The sequence below is a fragment of the Vitis riparia genome, chromosome 9 (genome assembly GCF_004353265.1).
Source record: "Vitis riparia cultivar Riparia Gloire de Montpellier isolate 1030 chromosome 9, EGFV_Vit.rip_1.0, whole genome shotgun sequence".
NCBI classification, from domain to species: Eukaryota; Viridiplantae; Streptophyta; class Magnoliopsida; order Vitales; family Vitaceae; genus Vitis; species Vitis riparia.
The window spans coordinates 15,283,809-15,304,394 of record NC_048439.1 but is presented as its reverse complement, the minus strand read 5'-3'; the positions used below and the strand labels follow the sequence as shown (position 1 = coordinate 15,304,394).

At 40.1% G+C, this 20,586-nt stretch overlaps 1 protein-coding gene across 1 annotated transcript; it reads left to right on the top strand.

The window, feature by feature from the left end:
- Window positions 1-1,351: 1,351 nt before the first annotated feature.
- LOC117921668 lies at window positions 1,352-17,898 on the top strand. The gene is made up of 2 exons (XM_034839618.1): window positions 1,352-1,685; window positions 15,401-17,898. The coding sequence occupies exon 2, from the start codon at window positions 17,056-17,058 to the stop codon at window positions 17,896-17,898; it is 843 nt and encodes a 280-aa protein (XP_034695509.1). The 5' UTR covers window positions 1,352-1,685; window positions 15,401-17,055.
- Window positions 17,899-20,586: the final 2,688 nt, after the last annotated feature.

Here is a 20,586-nt window from a genome sequence, read left to right as displayed (position 1 = left end):
CAACTGATTACTACCCAAAAAGTGCTATTTTGTGCTTTTAATTCATTATGTTTTAAGCACTTTTGTGTAGTAGTTCTCCATTTTTATTCCAATTGGCATGTTAAGGACCTAGCAATGACTTCTAATCATATTTTTGGCTAGTTTTATGGTTTTGACATCTTTTTGGATCATTAAGACAAGCCAAGTAAAGGAGAGAAGCAAAGAGGAAAACAGAGTGAAGAAAACAGAGGACAGCAGCTGCAGTCTTCCTTCACACTTTTGGAGCACTTTCCAAAGTCCATTTTCTACATGATATATACCATTTCAAAGCTCAGGAAGTCAAGAATCCAACGCTTCAAACCGTGTACGATTTGGAGCTGAAATGAGGAAGATATGGCCTCAGGAAGCTAAGTATGAATTTCGCACAACAACCCAAGCAAGTGCGAATTTCGCACCAGCCCATGCGTCTTTGGTGCGAAATCTCCTCTGTTCTGCCGACTCCACATGAGATCTTTTCTTTTGTATTTTTTTGATGTAAATTCCTTTCTTATCCTTGTATTTAGCCAATCACAAACTTTGCTTTTGTAAAAACTATAAGAAGGGTGGAAATCATCTCTCGAAAGACACGAACATATGTTATGTTTTACACTTAGTAAAATATAGGCGTAGACCCTCAATTTTGTCCCTTTAGCACATGTCTTTAAATTCGTTTTCAGTGCTCCACAGTAGTTCCTTGGTGGCCCATTGCTACTCATACTACTTACCTTTTCTGTCACCTTGGAGACTTTGGTTGAGGAATTACTTGATCCTTATTGTGAGCCTTAGCAGGCCTGATTTAGACTTAGGGTTTTCTTTCTTTTTTTAGGATAGCTTTTAGGGTAGCCTACTTAGGCCCACTTAGGCACCCTAGGCCCATTTAGACACCCTAGGCCTATTTAGATACACTTGGCCCACTTAGGTCACCTTTTAAGTATTTTTTTTGCATGTTTGCATGATTGCATTTTTTTTGTATGGCTTGCATGACTTGCATGGCTCGTTTATTTTAAAGTGGCATGACTTGAATTTTTATTATTTTATTTTTATTTATTATATTCATTATCTTGTCTATTTCTTCATCTATTTTATTTCCTTATTATTTGGTCACTTTTTCCGTAATAATTGCCCTTACTTATCTATTTTAATTTAAAAATTTTATTTATATGTTTTATTTTTATTTTATAACTGCTATTATTATTATTACTTTTACTCATTTTTATCATTATTATTATGATTTTTTTTATTTAATCTATTAACTTTGAAATTTTGTAGGAAAAGTATGGAAGGTGTGAACAATCACATTGGGATTGAATAATTGGAGGATTTCCTTGGATGCATGGTGGGATGGATACATTGAAAGGTAGGCATGAATGTTTTGGGAAGAGTCCTCATTAAGGGAAGTGAGATCATGGCTTCAAATAGGAATCCGGGCTGCATATAGAAAAAGGAGATCACGGCTGAATGGAAGAGGGGGAAAAGGAGATTTATATTGTTAAAAATAAAAAGGAAAGAGAGGGAAGGTGATTCTGGACTTGAAGGGAGAGCAGATTCGGTGATGAAGTGGGCTAGTTTTGAGAGGAGAAAAGGGAAGAGAGGAGATTCGGAGATCTTCTTGAGGAAAAAGCACAAAGGAATTGGAGAAGAGAGCAATTGCAACCAAGGCTGCCCAGGTATGCTTCTCGTCACTCTTGGAATTCTTACCCATATTCGATTTCTCCGTGCATTTGTTTTTGAATATTTAATATATTGTTGATTGGTGTGGACGGAAAGGGCCACAAATTGATTTGTTCAGATTGGATACTCACTTGTTTGCCCTGTTTTGGATTATGATTCTCTTATGTGTCATTGATGTCATCTGAAATTCATGACTCCATGCCTGAATTTGATCATGTTCTTTTTTTGTTTAAATCCCATTCTGCATTTTGCTCTCTGTCCTTAGCCCACGGATTTAATATTTGAAATGGAGCTATTTATGTTTATGGACCAAAGTCTTCCACTCTCTTCTTCTCTGGGTTCTACATCTGTTTTTTTATTTGTTCTCTATCCCTCTTCCTGTACGGTATTTGAATCTATTTGAGGTGCTTACGGTGTGTTTGAAGAAATGTCCAGAGATGAAGATTTGATTAATTCCTTAGTTTCCTGTTTTGGATCAATTGGGTTTTATGATAAACTGTTGATTCTCTTTGAGCAAAGACTAGATGTGGTTTTATTACTTTCTTTGGATTCTGCATTTCATGAAATTATGGTTTGTGGTGAATCGGGATACTTGAAAAAGGAGCATTGATTCATGAGTTTCTAATTGAATTCCTTGATTTCAATGTATATTAAGATTGGAGAGATAGATTTTGAGAGACGCGTTTTGTGTAACATGCTAAAAGGAGATATAGTGTCTTGGAATTCGTTGATTACAACATATGCACAGAATGGTAATTGGGCTGAAGCATTCAACCTTTTTCTTATCCATGAAAAATGCTGGAGATTTGTTTCCAAACCGAATCACATTTTTTAGGTTTATTGTTGGCTTGTGGACAAGTTGGGGATCTTGATCTAGAAAAAAGCATTCATGGGTACTTGATTTGCACGAGGTTAATTTCTGACCTCCGTCTTGGAACAGCTATGGTCAATATATATGCAAAGTGTAATAGAGTTGGGTGTGCTCAGACCATATTTAAAGGGGAATTATCTGACAGGAGTTTGGTTTCCTGGAACTCATTCAATGGTTATGATCAGAAGGCAACATTACTCTATGAAAGAATGATGTCAGAGCCAAATTTGAAACCTGATATAATCACCTTCGCCAATGTGGTTCCTGCTTATGCAAGCTTAGCAAATATAAGAAGAATCCAATCAAACCACACGTTCATGGTAAAGAAAGGCCTCGACATGGATGAAGATATTTATTCTAGGAACAGCAATGGCGCATGTATATGGGAAGTGTCCAGATATAAAGGGAATAATCTGAATCACCATGCTGACAAAAGCATGTCCCTGTTCCTTGAAATGCTCCAAAGCAAGGTGTTTCCAATTATAATCACAATGGTCATGCTATCTCAATCTTGAGGCGAAATCGGATCACTGAAGCAAGAGACTATGGTCCATTGTTGTTGCCTTTCTAAAGGTTCACTCCCAAAGAAGAAATTCCTCTTGACATTACTGTACTAGAAGCCCCTCCTAACATCATTATCCCTTCGGATGTCCCAAATATCCTGCTGGTAAATTCTATCCTAATGCAAACTATGGTGTCTGCCAGATCCGTTTCTCATGTCTTAGCTGCTACACATATACCAGAATTTCGGGGCTATTCAGACATGGGCAATATATGGCCAGTTTATTCATCCAACCTACCAGTACTTTCTGGTTATGGAGCATCACGATCAGAAGTTAATTGTAAGAGCTTTGCATCCATTTGACAAGATTGGACCTGTAATCGGCAGGGGGAGAATTCTGTTAAAAGTGTAAGGAAGGCTAGTGGCGCACACGTTGAGATTGATGATGCCAAGACTGACCAGATTATTAAAAAAGGAAAATGAGGCTGATGTGAATTTAATGACAAGCTGGCATCATTTGGTCACTTGTTATTATCTTCATGAGGACTATGAATCAGATAATCGAGATATGAATGACTTTGAGTGTTGTTGGCCAGAGAGCAGTTTTGAAGCCCGCCCAGTATATTGGTGTTCATGTAACAGCTGAAAGGTATATACCAGATTTTGAAGGAATTTGAAATCGCTAAGAGAAAGAATGGGAAACTGAATACCATCATGATGTTCTGCAGATGAGGGGGGTTGCATCATGTTTGAAGTGCTTTTGGTGCCTCCTGAAGTCGTTGTTGAGGGTTTGGAAGTGTCAGAATGCCTGGGATGGGAAGCTGTCATAATTGATGAACGTCAGCACCCCATAATTTCATCACATCTTGGAGGGTATAAGATGCTTGTGGCTGATTTAAGGCTTCTTCTTTTCAGTGATCAGATAAAGGAGAGTACATTGGAGTTTGTTAATCTGCTGTCATTCCACGACTTTAACAATGATGTAAGTAGCAGTAATGCTTTGAAAACTGACTACAATGACAGATGTGCACACCTCCTTTGGTAAGGCTGCTCATTTGGTGGATAACATCAATTTAATTAGGCACTTCTAGAAGATCCTCACTGCCTGTGGTAATTTGTGTATTTGATGTATTTTTGTTGGAATGATTATCGAGATTGTTGTCATGTATCCAGTACAGCACCGCATGAATAGAGAATACTTGGACAGTTCATACATGGATTCGCCCAGATTTCGAAAAGCTTTCCAAGGTACCCGGTTCCCTGTAGTTGCTTTTGTTCCAGAACTTAAGGAAATTCCTGCCAGTATCCAAACATTTGCTCACGAGGACAAAAGCCCTAGGAAACTACTTCATCACTAATCCAATGTATGTGTATGACTCAAATTGGGACGGGTCAGATTGGGCCACTGATGGAGAATGACTTCGACATGGTGATAGCTCTGTCCAGCTTCTTGTTGCTGCACATGCTGTTAATGATGCTCAAGCCATCATTATAGCTCTTATGGAGGAGTATGAGAACGTTCTTGATGGTGACAATCTGCACAGATACTTTATTTCAACAGATTCATGGATTGAAAACAGCGGGAATGAAGATTCAGCAGATGATGAAAACATAGATATGCATGAGTAGAAGTGAACCTATTGAGATTGCTTGTTTTGGTATCAAGAACCGACTTCCATCAGGAACAATGCATGCTATCCTACAGCTGCATTCTATTCTTACCAGAACTCATTCCATCCTTTTTAATTTTCTTGATGAAGGAGGACTGCCCATGCTTCCACCTTTGCCAACAAGTAGTCTATTTTCTACGTTTGACAATGTCGCTGCTACTATAATCCGGTATATCCTAGAAGTTCCTCACTTGGTACAAAGATCACCAAAGAAGCTGATCTTGGTCTGAAAATTGGTCACAGCAAAGCGCTCTTGAAGTCAGAGGATGTAGGTCAGACTTTTGATTTGCCAATGCGTGGGCTATGGAGAGAACTTTATAAAGAGTTGGCCAACATATTTGATATGGAGAGAGAGTTAAGGTGCTGAACAATGCATTCTATAAAGATGACAAGTTGGCATTATTCAGAAGGTAGTGGACTTTGTATGTGTTCACACACAGCATGTCCCATTTTTGCATTCCAGTTTGTCCCACATCAGCATGCTCGCCCAACCACTCTTCACATCCTCATTTTGAACACACCCTTTACTAAAATCATCATCAACTCATCCACCAAATTCAGCATTTAGCATACTTCTCTCGGTTATCAATGTGGGTTGCTATCAAAGTACCCGAAATTGTTTACATTTGCTAGTCGCCAATCATTCCGCAATAGCTGATTTGCCATCCAGATCACGAAGGTCCAGAATTCCAGTTCTTCTGGCTGAAGCTAAGCGACAGTTCAGTTTGCGTTACGGCAAAGGCATAGAAACCGAAGTTGAAAGGATATATGTTTTGCATGGTATCTTCAGGGAAGACCCGTCTAGAAACACTGATACTTCTGTAGTTTCCAGTGGCTGTTAGATGTGAATTGATGTATTCGGATGACGGGAATCCAACATTGATGGACATGTCAATTTCAAACCTTCTGAGGAGATAGTTGGAAGTCAGGGATTTCTAGTTCCAATTTTAGAGACTATTGAATGCAAATTGCCTCTAACTGAACTTAGAGAAGAGAAGGATGAGGGGCAAAATAATATAGAATCAATACCATAAAAGTCAGAGAAAACCAGATTCATGTGACTGTTTGCTTCTAGATCCAATTTCATATTGCTGATTTGTAACTGGTGAGTTCTAAGCCCACAAAGAAAGTAAACTCTACAGTCAAAGAATGAATTTGAAACTGAAGATGAGATGATTGGTGATGGAGCAATAGGAGATCAAAACCATGAGCTTGGAGTTACTAAAGAGTTGAAATAATCAGTTTTTGTCCATTATACTTATGCTTTTGATGATCTTCTTCAAATCCTGCAGAACCACTGGAATGGTTCCGTTAAATTTCAGTCATTTTTACCTTTCACAGAGGATGGAGATCAGCTTCCAGATAGCAATTCAAATCTGGATGAGGGGAGCTGCTCAGGTGTAGATAACTCAGTCAGCTTGTCTATTTCAAGAGAGCTTCAAGATGGAATAGGCCAAATTGTTATTCAACCATTAACTACTCAAGAAAATCTTGACAGCTCCAAAAGACATCAGTAATGAGCAGATCATCCAACTTTGCGCCTTTCATGTAATGGTTCTGGTTCATAGAACAGAGAAGAAGCCTTCAGGAGGAACAAGAGGATGATGAAGCTAGGTGTCTTCTTGGCAGCCACACTCGAAATTCTCGAAATACAGGATCCATCAGAAAGTCTCTAGCTCACTGCCCATTTGCCTTCATACACGCGACTAAGTTGCTGAATCCTTTTGACCGAGGGTTAATTTCTGATTATGGGCAATTTGATATACCTGAAGGATGAGGATTTATTCGAAGAACTGGACATCTGAAAATCAATTAAGACGCAAGTATGCAGTTGAAGAAAATTGTTTGTGAGCAAGCTGACAATAGAAACAGAATTCAGATGTTAATATAAGGGAATTTAATTCTACACATTCTCAAACCAGATGTGAACCCAGAATTCATAGAAGGTTATTACATGTTAGAGTCAAACCATCTGTCAGAAATATTTACAGTCCATGAATCTTCGTATGAGCTTCTAGAATTTAAATTCAGAAATACGGGGAAGGAAGATCTTAAAAGAGGAAACAGTGGCTGGTACAAGGATGTTTCATTAAGAATTGTTGAAAGCCATATTCCAGAAATGAGTAGGCAGGTTGGCTTGAGACAGTCTGTAAAAGGCAAGCATCCTTCTTCTAACCATAGAAGACCAAAAAACTCCAGCTTTAACTCTCCTATATTAAAATCAGTTTGCGAAATGGTGGTCACCTTGGCAGCGTCAACCATGCTAAAAATGCTTCAATGCTCCTACCCCTTTTATTCCAACCTTGAACTAAGGAAAATGATGCAAAACCCAGAATTTCATTGCTTGCTAACTCCACCAATGAAAACAGGAACGTTAACTACAATGAGCAACGAGAAGCTTAAATGTTCAGGAAAATGGCCCTGAGAAATCAGATATGGAGATTCCGGAAGTGAAGAGAATTCATAAGGATGCAGCAGGCTGAAAATATTAAAGAGGCAGAGAATGTGTCAATCATTTTTCGAAAAGGCAATGGAATTTTGCTTCAGCAAAAGAAATTCAAGAGCTAGGATATCAGACTACAGTTAAATTAAATATTGTGAAACCAGATTGGTCCATGGTAACAATGAGGGTATGTATTCCAACGGAGCTGTTGAATCAAGCCTTGATGGTGAGTAAATAACGCTGAATGCAGGAAATATAACACTGCAGAAAAGTAGGGATTTTGAGCTTTATGTTCGGTGTTTGACCAATGTTGGGGAGAATCCATTTGAGCTTATGGACCAACTTACCTTATACATGGAAATGCTTCTGACCACTGAATATCCTGACGACGAATTGGGTCCTTCTATCCCGAATTCTGAGACTCCAGTCCCTCATGGCTATCTTGCTACACACACCTCCTCCTCTCTTCGCTTTTTTGATTGGGAATTTATTGTTTTAAATTTAATTTTTGAATCATTTTTCAACTAAATATTCTCAGCATTGAAAAATCCATCTTTAATAATCCTTTGCTGCCATTTTTTCCTCTCGGCATGCACTTTCACTATTTTCTTTGACTTTCAACCATTTTCTTGATCTTCTTGATTTTTCACAAGCATGAATAACTTTCATGATTCCAAACAATGGAATTCATAGAATCAACTCATGCGAAATTGATTAGGGCTTTGGAGAGGGCCCGACATTCATGATATCTTCTTCGATAGTGTTTGTCTGACATTTGATTAATTGTGCTTTCTCTTTGAGATACGTGAGATTATTATGCACCTATCATTAAGCAATCTTGTTTCCCATAGAGGCGTTTTAGCTTGCTATCCAGGTATGCTCCTTCACACCTATTTTTGAGAATTCTATAGACACATACGTTACTGATGACTATATCCATACATGATGCGATTCTTGGGTGTTTTCATATATGCTTGATTTGTTTGGATAAAACACTTTGTGTGATATATCATCTAAACTAAGCATTGATGTTTTATAATAGCGCTCAAGAAGCGGTTCAGGTACGCACCCTAACTCTCCTTTATTGTGTTCTTATCTTGTTTAGCATGCAATTTTTTTTTTAAAATCACCCTAGCTCACTTAAGTATCCATGATTAACCGTTTAATTGCTATATTTCCCTCAATTAATCAGTAGAGACCTTTGTAGGGCTTAGAGGGGTGCTACCTCCTAGAGGTACCTTTCCAATAAGTAACCTGATCCCTAGACCTAGATTCGGGTTTTTCAAAGACATGTTTTTTTCCAAAAATTATGGAGTCACATTTTAGGGTTTTTCTTTCTTGTTTTATTTTCCCTTTAAAATAAAAATAAAATAAGTGGCGACTCCGACTTTTTTAAAACTAAAAATTTTTCACAAATAAAAAGTGAGTCTCACCGATCGAGTGGGGACGCACGTGAAAAATGCGGGTCCACAACAGGGCTCTCTTTGCTTTCCTTTTCTCTCTACTATTTTCTTTTTTTTGGAAGCCAAACAACCTCTGGGGATGTTTTCCCAAAGGATGAGAGGCTAAACTTTTGGTTTCTTGGAGTGAAGGAAGCTAGGTGAAAAGTCCAGATGCAAAAGTGGAAAACTCTCATGCATTAAATACAGGTAGTTGGAGTTCATAAATGGCTTTTAAATCTAAAGTTTTGCTTTAAATCCCTTAGAATCACTTTGAACAGCCAATACATGATACGCTTTAGGTCTCTGTGGATACTTATTGCTAGATCCACATCAGACCATTAGTTATCATGTACGAGCCATTGGAAAGTGGCTCAAGGTGAAGACCCACAGTGTCTAAAGCTATTAATGGAACCTGACTACCATTTCTATTGACTTTTTATGGATTAAATCTTCATTGTTAAACCTATACCAGTTCGGGAAACAACCATCCTTTATGTTGTTGTCCCCAATACGAGATGAGGAATCCGGAATTTCCACTTTGCATTCTGAACTTGATCCTAGCAACCCTTAGCTCCGGGAGACTTTCTCTCTTCCATTTTACCTAGTTCTATATTAGTTTAGTTTCAAACACCACTTGCAAAACAAATTTTATTTTCTTTTAAACTTTAAGTTTTTGACAAAGGAAATCATCAGACTCAATTTCTAATCTTGAGTATATTACTGGTAGAATGAAAACCCATCCCAGAGTTCGACCCTAGAGCTGCTATACTATAGTAGCTTTGCTACGCTAGCATGAGGTCATAGGATTTATAAATATTTTTTATTAAAACACCCAACTGGGCACGAATCAAAAATGGTGTCGTTGTCGGGGATGGTGCCACGATACAGTGATACAACTTTTTAGAGGTTACTTGTGATTTCCATCAAAAGTTTGGTGAATTCCTTTTTCACTAACTTCATTTTCTTTCTTTTAATGGTAGAATTCCTTTTGTTAAGTTTATTTTCATTTTCTTTCTAACCTTAACTATCTTCTAGCTTTCTTTTATTTTTGTTGTCTTTGTTTTGTTTTCAGGGAAGTTGTAACTTGTGCATGCCCTATTGGATTCGTGACCAAGAGGGAAGGCTAGTAAGGATAGAGAATCCTCAAGACACAAAGTTGGATATCTGTGTAAATATCATGGACCCTCCACAAGAGGATCAAAATTCTCAACACGGTCAAGGGGGTAATCCAAATGCATATCTATCCATGAGGGATAGAATGCACCCACCAAGGATGAGTGCACCCTCATGCATCGTACCTCCTCTTGAGCAGCTGATTATAAGGCCCCATATTGTGCCCTTCCTACCAAATTTCCATGGAATGGAGAGTGAGAACCCATATGCCCACATCAAGGAGTTTGACGAGGTATGCAATACTTTTAGAGAGGGAGGAGCTTCAATAGACTTGGTGAGACTCAAGCTATTCCCTTTTACTTTGAAGGACAAGGCAAAAATGTGGCTTAACTCTTTAAGGCTAAGGAGCATAAGGAAGTGGGTTGATCTTCAGGCCGAATTTTTGAAGAAATTTTTCCCCACCCATAGGACCAATGGGTTGAAGAGACAAATCTCAAACTTTTCTGCAAAAGAAAATGAGAAGTTTTACGAATGTTGGGAAAGGCATATGGAGGCCATCAATGCTTGTCCTCATCATGCCTTTGATACATGGCTCTTGGTGAGCTATTTTTATGATGGGATGTCTTACTCCATGAAGCAGATTCTTGAAACCATGTGTGGGGGAGATTTTATGAGTAAGAATCCAGAAGAAGCCATGGACTTTTTAAGTTATGTATCTGAGGTATCAAGAGGATGGGATGAGCCCAACTCAAGAGAAAAAGGAAAATTTCCCTCTCAACCAACCCAAAATCCAAAGGGTGGAATGTACATGTTAAGTGAAGACATGGACATGAAAGCTAAGGTGGCAACAATGGCAAGGAGGTTGGAAGAACTTGAGTTGAAAAAAATGCATGAAGTCCAAGCCATTTCCGAGACACAAGCCCATGTCATGCCATGCACCATTTGCCAATCATGTGATCATGTGGTAGATGAGTGCCCAACCATCCTAGCTGTGAGGGAGATGTTAGGTGATCAAGCCAATGTTGTGGGGCAATTTAGGCCCAACAACAATGCACCTTATGGAAACACCTATAATTCATGCTGGAGAAACCATCCAAATTTTTCTTGGAAACCAAGGCCACCTCCATACCAACCACAAGCCCAAACCCAAGCACCTCAACAAACCTCTTAAGTGGAGCAAGCCATTGTGAACCTAAGTAAAGTCATGGGTGACTTTGTGGGTGAACAAAAGGCAATCAACTCCCAATTGCACCAAAAGATTGAAAATGTTGAGAGTTCTCAAATTAAGAGAATGGATGGGATGCAAAATGATCTATCTCAAAAGATAGATAATATTCAATACTCCATCTCTAGGCTTACCAACCTCAACACGGTGAATGAGAAAGGAAAGTTTCCCTCTCAACCAAGCCAAAATCCAAAGGGTGTTCATGAAGTTGAAACCCAAGATGGGGAGTCTTCAAAGTTGAGGGAGGTCAAAGCTGTGATCACCTTGAGGAGTGGGAAGGAGGTTGATCAACCCTTGCCTAAGGTGAGGCAAGATGAAGAACTCTCATGTCAAAGAGAACCTTGGTTAAAGAGAGCAATAACCAAGAAGAGAAGAGTGGGAAGAAAAATGTATCTAAATTAAGCAATGAAGAAAAGCCAAGGATAGTGATTAAAGAGGATATGATGAAGAAACATATGCCTCCCCCTTTTCCTCAAGCTTTACATGGAAAGAAGGGAATCAAGAATTCATCAGAAATTCTTGAAGTTTTGAGACAAGTGAAGTTGAATATACCCTTACTTGATATGATCAAGCAAGTCCCCACATATGCAAAATTTTTAAGGGACTTGTGCATGGTCAAGAGAGGGTTACATGTGACAAAGAATGCATTCCTCACTGAGCAAGTAAGTGTCATCATTCAGTGTAAGTCTCCAGTTAAGTACAAAGATCTGGGATGTCCCACCATTTCAGTCAACATTGGAGGGACACATGTGGAGAAGGCTTTACTAAACTTGGGGGCAAGTGTGAATTTGCTCCCATACTCTGTGTACAAGCAACTGGGACTTGGAGGATTAAAGCCCACAGCCATCACTCTCTCCTTAGCTGATAGGTCAGTTAAAATCCCAAGGGGGGTGATAGAGGATGTTCTAGTTCAAGTGGACAAATTCTACTATCCCGTGGATTTTGTTGTGCTTGATACCGATCCCACTGTTAAGGAAGCTAATTATGTGCCAATTATCCTTGGGAGACCTTTCCTAGCTACCTCCAATGCCATCATCAATTGTAGGAATGGGGTGATGCAGCTCACATTTGGAAACATGAACTTGGAATTAAACATATTCCACCTATGCAAGAGGCATCTTCACCCAGAAGAGGAGGAAGGATTGGAGGAGGTGTGCTTGATCAACACTTTGGTTGAAGAACATTGTGACAAGAATTTAGAAGAGAGCTTGAATGACAACCTTGGAGTTCTTGAAGAAGGGTTACCTGAACCCTCTGATGTGTTAGCCATCATGTCTCCTTGGAGGAGACAGGAAGAGATCTTACCACTGTTCAATAAGGAGGACTCACAAGGAGCAGCTACGGAGGACCCTCAAAAGCTGGTTTTGAAGCCACTTCCTATTGATTTGAAGTATGCATATTTGGAGGAAGATGAGAAGTGTCCAGTGGTGGTTTCTTCAACTCTCACAAGTGATCAAGAGGATAGTCTTCTGGGAGTCCTCAGAAAATGCAAAAAAGCCATTGGATGGCAAATTTCTGATTTGAAAGGGATTAGCCCTTTGGTATGCACCCACCATATCTACATGGAGGAAGATGCAAAACCAGTGAGGCAACCCCAGAGGAGGTTGAATCCTCACATGCAAGAGGTGGTAAGGGGTGAAATTCTGAAGCTACTTCAAGCAGGGATCATATATCCCATTTCAGATAGCTTATGGGTGAGCCCCACCCAAATAGTCCCAAAGAAATCTGGAATTACTGTGATCTAGAATGAGAAAGGGGAGGAAGTCTCTACACATCTTACCTCAGGATGGAGGGTGTGTATAGACTACAGGAGGTTGAATTCAGTGACTAGGAAGGACCATTTCCCATTGCCTTTCATGGACCAAGTCCTTGAGAGAGTCTCAAGGCATCCTTTCTACTATTTTTTGGATGGTTACTCGGGGTACTTCCAAATAGAGATTGATTTGGAAGATCAAGAAAAGACAACCTTCACTTGCCCCTTTGGTACTTTTGCCTATAGGAGGATGCCCTTTGGTCTATGTAATGCACCTGCAACTTTCCAAAGATGTATGCTAAGCATCTTCAGTGATATGGTGGAGCGCATCATGGAAGTCTTCATGGATGACATCACTATATATGGAGGTTCTTATGAGGAGTGTTTGTTGCATTTAGAAGCTGTTCTCCAAAGATGTATTGAGAAAGACCTAGTGCTAAATCGGGAGAAGTGCCATTTTATGGTACAACAAGGAATTGTCTTAGGACATATAATCTCTAAGAATGACATTGAGGTAGATAAGGCAAAGGTGGAGCTAATTGTTAAGTTGCCACCTCCCACAAATGTTAAGGGAATTAGGCAATTCCTAGGACATGCTGGGTTCTATAGGAGGTTCATTAAGGATTTCTCAAAAATCTCAAAACCTCTTTGTGAACTCTTGGTAAAGGATGCCAAGTTTGTGTGGGATGAGAAATGTCAGAAGAGTTTTGAGGAACTGAAACAATTCCTCACAACTGCACCAATAGTGAGAGCCCCAAATTGGAAATTACCTTTTGAGGTAATGTGTGATGCAAGTGATCTTGCTATGGGGGCTGTTTTGGGGCAAAGAGAAGATGGAAAGCCCTATGTGATTTATTATGAAAGCAAAACTTTGAATGAGGCTTAAAATAACTACACAACTACTGAGAAGGAGTTGTTGGCAGTAGTTTTTGCCTTGGATAAGTTTCGTGCCTATTTGGTAGGGTCCTCTATAGTTGTGTTCACTGACCATTCTGCTTTGAAGTACTTGCTAACCAAGCAAGATGCCAAGGCAAGATTGATAAGATGGATCATTTTGCTTCAAGAATTCAATCTCCAAATCCGGGATAAAAAAGGAGTAGAAAATATGGTAGCTGACCACTTGTCAAGACTTGTGATAGCACATGACTCACATGGTCTACCTATCAATGATGACTTCCCTGAGGAGTCTCTTATGTCAATAGAGGTAGCTCCATGGTATTCTCACATTGCAAATTACTTGGTTACTGGAGAAGTTCCAAGTGAGTGGAGTGCCCAAGGCAAGAAGCATTTCTTTGCTAAGATCCATGCCTATTATTGGGAGGAGCCTTTTCTCTTCAAATATTGTGCGGATCAAGTCATAAGAAAATGTGTTCCTGAGCAAGAGCAATCAGGAATTCTATCCCATTGTCATGATAGTGCATGTAGAGGTCATTTTGCTTCCCAGAAAACAACCATGAGAGTGGTCCAATCAGGTTTTTGGTGGCCCTCTTTTTTCAAGGACGCCCACGCTATGTGCAAGGGATGTGATCGGTGTCAAAGGCTTGGGAAGCTAACACGCCGGAATATGATGCCCTTGAACCCCATCTTGATAGTGGATGTCTTTGATGTTTAGGGGATAGACTTCATGGGACCATTTCCAACGTCATTTGGACACTCCTACATTTTGGTGGGAGTGGATTATGTCTCTAAGTGGGTAGAAGCAATCCCATGTAGGAGCAATGATCATAAAGTGGTTCTTAAATTTCTCAAGGAGAACATCTTGTCAAGATTTGGAGTGCCTAAGGCCATTATCAGTGATGGAGGAACCCACTTTTGCAACAAGCCTTTTGAGACTCTTCTAGCCAAATATGGGGTCAAGCACAAGGTAGCTACACCTTATCACCCTCAAACAAGTGGCCAAGTTGGGTTAGCCAACCAGGAGATCAAGAATATATTGATGAAGGTGGTGAATGTGAATAGAAAGGATTGGCCTATTAAGCTCCTGGATTCATTATGGGCTTATAGGACCGCTTATAAGACCATTCTTGGAATGTCTCCTTATCGCCTTGTTTATGGCAAAGCGTGCCATCTCCCAGTGGAGGTTGAATATAAAGCATGGTGGGCAATCAAGAAGCTTAACATGGACTTGACAAGAGCCGGGTTAAAGAGATGTTTGGATTTGAATGAATTGGAGGAAATGAGGAATGATGCTTACCTCAATTCAAAGATTGCAAAAGTGAGGTTGAAGAAATGGCATGATCAGATGGTAAATCAGAAGAATTTTACCAAAGGACAAAGAGTCTTGCTTTATGACTCTAAACTTCATCTTTTTCGGGGAAAATTGAAATCAAGGTGGACGAGTCCTTTCATAATTCATGATGTGCAATCAAATGGAGTAGTGGAACTACTCAACTTCAACAGCACTCGAACTTTCAAAGTGAATGGGCATCGTCTCAAGCCCTATGTTGAATCATTTTCTCGAGACAAGGAGGAATTCATCCTCCTTGATCCACCTCCGACATGAAAACACTCAGTTCATGGTTGAACTTAGTCTCTTCAAAGACTAAAAAGTTCATCCTCTTTTTGTTTCCTTTTGCGTTAATTTTAGTTTAATCTAGTGTTTTTTTCTTGTGTATATGCATGTTTTGATTTTTATTTTTGCCCTTAATTTCATTCTAATGTGGTTTGAATTGGTTTTTGTGTTAACATGCAGGTAGGAAAGCTTGAAGAATGAAAACAAGGGAAAACAGGGGAGAAAAGCCAAGACACAGCAAAATTCGCATCACCCAATTCTCTGGTGTGAAATTCGCACCACCCTACCCCTTTGTGCGAAATCACTTTTGTGAGCATTTTCCAAAAGCATGCTCTCGGTCCCTACCCAAAATCTCAGTGCGAAAATGCACAGGAATGCGAACCTTGTGCGAAATTGCCTTTATGACCATTTTCCAAAAAAAAAATGCTCTCTGTCTTGGAGAACCACAGGAATGCGAAAATTTCGTACTTCACTATTCACCTTGTGCGAAATTCACACTTGTTCTTTAAAAGCCAATTTCTCTTTTTAAATTCTAAGCTTGTTCTTCTTCAATCCTCTCAACACCTCTTTTCCGATCACTTCTTTCCATCCACAAGGTCCTCTCCTTCCTCATCCTCCATCCTCAACCCCACCATGGTAGCCCATCTCAAGAGCTTCATTCCATAGTCGCGGCCATCACTATTCACAACAACCCATGCCTTCCATTTTCAGCTTTTTCTCCTCCTTCCACCATAAAAAACCCTTCATTTCTTCACTCAACACTCCAAATCCATCCCTAAACCCAACCCAACCTTGATTTTTCAAAATCAAAACCTCAAGCATAGGTTTCAAAGCCTCAGTTTCTTCATAAGAAACCCATTGCCGCTAACTATGGGAGCTTCAAAATTCTCCATTCTCTTCTTGTAAAGCTCCCATTTCCAAGCTTAACCACCATAAAAAACCCCTTTCCTACCTCAGGCAGCATTTCCCACCCTCAAAAACCAAGAATTTTTGCCATTTGAAAGCACCACAATTTCGCATTTGCACGAGTGAATAGTGTCTTGTCCGAAATTCGCACAACACTATCCACTTGTGCGAAATTAGCACAACACCTTCCCCTTCTGCGAAATTCGCACCACCCTTCCCTTGTGCAAATTTTTGAGCAAATTCATCCCTACCCTTCCCAATCCCAAGCCTCTAAGCCTCATTTCTTTGCTTCCTCATGCCTAAGACCCGAGGAGGCTCTACCTCAGCTCCCCAGAGCAGTCATAGAGCTGCCCCTGTGCAGGCCCCACTAGATGCACCCCCACATTTACCTGATTCTGCCCCCAGCGCAGATACCATACGAGGAGAGCAGCTGCCACGCCTGTGGCCCCTGCTTAGATTCCACCTAGGAGTCCTCCTACAAAGAAGACCAAGACTTCAGAGCCAGGAGAGTCCTCCAGAGCACCTCGAGATTCACAGTCTCAGCCTCCTCCCACCAGGCGCCCTATCCTCGCCAGCTCGCCCATTGAGGGCAACTCCAATTGCCGATCGAGAGCATTCCATGTCGAGGCATATTTTGATCACTCTGTTTTGCGACAACAGCCTGAGTTGGGGGATTCATACCGCCTACTTGAGAGGTACCATCTTGTACCCTTTATGACTTCACCACAGTTCTTTTATCCTCGAGTAGCTTTAGACTTTTACTAGTCTATGACTACTTGTGGCGTCCCGGTACCCGCCTCGATCCTTTTTAACATTAATGGACGCCAGGGTATTTTGGGGGCTAGATAGATTGCCGAGCTTTCCATATCCCTTATGCACCAGCAAATATAACTGTATTTAAACCCTGGGCCCCACTTTCTGAGTGGGACATGGTTCGTATGCTATCTCGAGGGACATTTTCAGACAGGATCATTATGAGGAAGGAGCTTCCCCCTGGGATGCTCCTAGTTGATGTGGTGCTTTGCGCTAATCTTTTTCCTCTTCAGCATAGAGTGCGGAGGCGAGGGACCATTCTAGAGGCATTATTCCGTATCTCTGAGGGCTACTACTTTGGCCCCTATCATTTGATTATGGCCGCTCTCCTCCATTTTGAGGAGAAGGTGCATAAGAGGCATCTTACGAGGGCAGACACCATTCTTTTACTTTTCCCTCGGCTGCTATGCCATGTTCTAGCGCATATGGGCTTCCCTGCAGACCCTCATTCTGAGACCCGCTGCCATTGTCGAGAGAGCTTCTCTCTTGACCAATGGAATCAAGTATTTTTCCATCAGCATTCCCCAGAACTTCCTGAGCCAAGGGAAGTTCCTCCACAGCCCTTACCATCTATATCTGCTCCGTCCACTTCAACTCCCTCAGAACCCGTACCAGAGGCAGCATCGTCTGATGCCCCACCTACTGTTCCTCCTACCCCAGAGCCGCCCATTACTATCCCTGGTGCAGAGTATCGTGACTTGCTTGCTTCTTTCCAGACTCTGACCACTACTCAGACGGCTATTATGGAGCGGATGGACCACTTCCAGCTTCGGCAGGACCAACAGACTCTCATTCTCCGTGAGATTCAGCAACACCTGGGTCTTTTGCCACCAGCTCCACCTGTTGCTCTTGTGCCCTCAGAGCCTTCTGCTCCAGCTGATGATGCTACACCTGTAGCGGTACCTTCCACAATTGCAGCTGAGGACCCCTCCTATCCACCAGAGGAGCCTACTACTTGATCATACGATTACTCCTCTCCCTTTTTGATTTGTATCTATATTCTATGTTTTTGGATGTCATATATATTTTGGACCACTTTTATACTGGGATTGGATGTATTCCATGTTTATCTTCTATATTGTACTCTCTCAGTTTATATAGACATCTTCCTTTTTGTGTATTTTAGCTTTTCCTTTTTATTTCCTCTACTCATCACTCTTATGATTTCTTTTTCTTTTGCAACATGTGGTTTCTCCTGTTCATTCAGAGTCCCTTACTATCAGGAGGTATCACTTCCTCCCTTTTATTATCACTTGCTTTTGGAACATCGGGGACAATGTTCATCCTAGTTGGGGGGAGAGTTGAGGAAGTAATTTGTTGGATTTTTGGTTAAGTTATTTTGCTAACAAATTTTTGCAAACTCTCTTTGTTTCTCAAAGATAAATTCTCAAAAGTAAATGGGAGAAATTAAATTCTTATCTTATTGCCATAGTCTCAGAGTTTGTATTATGCTTATTAAAGTTGATAAATTGTTGAAGCTCCTTTTGATTTCAATCTTAAGTCTTCCACTCTAATCTTTTCACACATTGAACACATTAGATTCCAGTTATAAGATGGAAAACTTTCTCACCCCCTAAACTTAGGAAATTTTCGACTTGGTGCCTTTAACCTCATTCTATTAGTGTTGGGACACCTTATAAAAGGCCAATGTGTCTTATGAAAAAATTTGCTTCACTTGCTTTGAAACCCGAGCAAGGTCCGAGGGGTATATGGTGAAAATCTTTGAAGCCTGGTGCCCTAAGCCTTTATTGGTTGGGAGTCACCGACCTCACTGCTCGTTACATGGGTGGATGGGTGAAGTTCTAAAAAAAAAAAAAAAAAAGAGGTGCGTTCTTAGCCTTTTATATGGGGGTTAGTGTTGCTAAAGTTAGAGAAAAACCTTAGTTGGGGGGAGAATATAGTTTGACATACTATAACTGGAAACTAAGCACCTTAACACTTAGATTTTTGTGGAAGATTAAGAGTTGGTCCTTTGGGAGTGGAAATTATTTTGATACTCAAATTTGCATAATGCCCACTCTTTGTATGTTGTGATAGGTAAGTTATTTGATGACTCTTGTTGATGATTGGGTTCTTATATCCTTGACTTGCCATATGAGAGTTTGATCCAATCATGCCACTTGATTATTTTTTGGAGTGATCAGCATGATTTTATAAAATATTATATTATCTATTTTTCTTTCTTTCTTTTTCTCTCCTTCATTGCTCAGGGACTAGCAATGTGTCAGTTGGGGGGAGTGATTACTACCCAAAAAGTGCTGTTTTGTGCTTTTAATTTATTATGTTTTAAGCACTTTTGTGTAGTAGTTCTCCATTTTTAATTGACATGTTAAGGACCTAGCAATGACTTCTAATCATATTTGTGGCTAGTTTTAGTGTTTTGACAGCTTTTTGGATCATTAAGACAAGCCAAGTAAAGGAGAGAAGCAAAGAGGAAAACAGAGTGAAGAAAACAGAGGACAGCAGCTGCAGTCTTCCTTCGCACTTTTGGAGCACTTCCCGAAGTCCATTTTCTACATGCTATATACCATTTCAAAGCTCAGTAAGTCAAGAATCCAACGCTTCAAACCGTGTATGATTTGGAGCTGAAATGAGGAAGATATGGCCTTCGGAAGACAACTGCATCAAGTTAAGTGCGAATTTCGCACAGCAGCCCAAGCAAGTGCGAATTTCGCACAGCAGCCCAAACAAGTGCGAATTTTGCACCATCCCATGCGTCTTTGGTGCGAAATCTCCTCTGTCCTGCTGACTCCACATGAGATATTTTCTTTTGTATTTTTTTGATGTAAATTCCTTTCTTATCCTTGTATTTAGCCAATCACGGGCTTTGCTTTTGTAAAGACCATAAGAGGGGTGGAAATCATCTCTCGAAAGACACGAACATATGTTATGTTTTACACTTAGTAAAATACAGGGCTCTCTTTGCTTTCCTTTTCTCTCTACTATTTTCTTTTTCTTGGAAGCCAAACAACCTCTGAGGATGTTTTCCCAGAGGATGAGAGGCTAACCTTTTGGTTTCTTGGAGTGAAGGAAGCTAGGTGAAAAGTCCATATGCAAAAGTGGAAAACTCTCGTGCATTAATACAGGTAGTTGGAGTTCATAAATGACTTTTAAATCTAAAGTTTTGCTTTAAATCCCTTGAAATCACTTTGAACGGCCAATACATGATAAGCTTTAGGTCTCTGTGGATACTTATTGCTAGATCCACATCAGACCATTAGTTATCATGTACGAGCCATTGGAAAGTGGCTCAAGGTGAAGACCCATAGTGTCTAAAGCCATTAATGGAACCTGACTACCATTTCTATTGACTTTTTATGGATTAAATCTTCATTGTTAAACCTATACCGGTTCGGGAAACAACCATCCTTTATGTTGTTGTCCCTAATACGAGATGAGGAATCCGAAATTTCCACTTTGCATTCTGAACTTGATCCTAGCAACCCTTAGCTCCGGGAGACTTTCTTTCTTCCATTTTACCTAGTTTTATATTAGTTTAGATTTAAACACCACTTTCAAAACAAATTTTATTTTCTTTTAAACCCTAAGTTTTTGACAAAGGAAATCATCAGACTCAATTTCTAATCTTGAGTATATCACTGGTAGAATGAAAACCCATCCCAGAGTTCGACCCTAGAGCTGCTATA

What these genes read in the sequence shown, in the direction of transcription:
- LOC117921668 (XM_034839618.1), top strand. Translation starts at nt 17,056, where the DNA reads ATGGTTCGTATGCTATCTCGAGGGACATTTTCAGACAGGATCATTATG.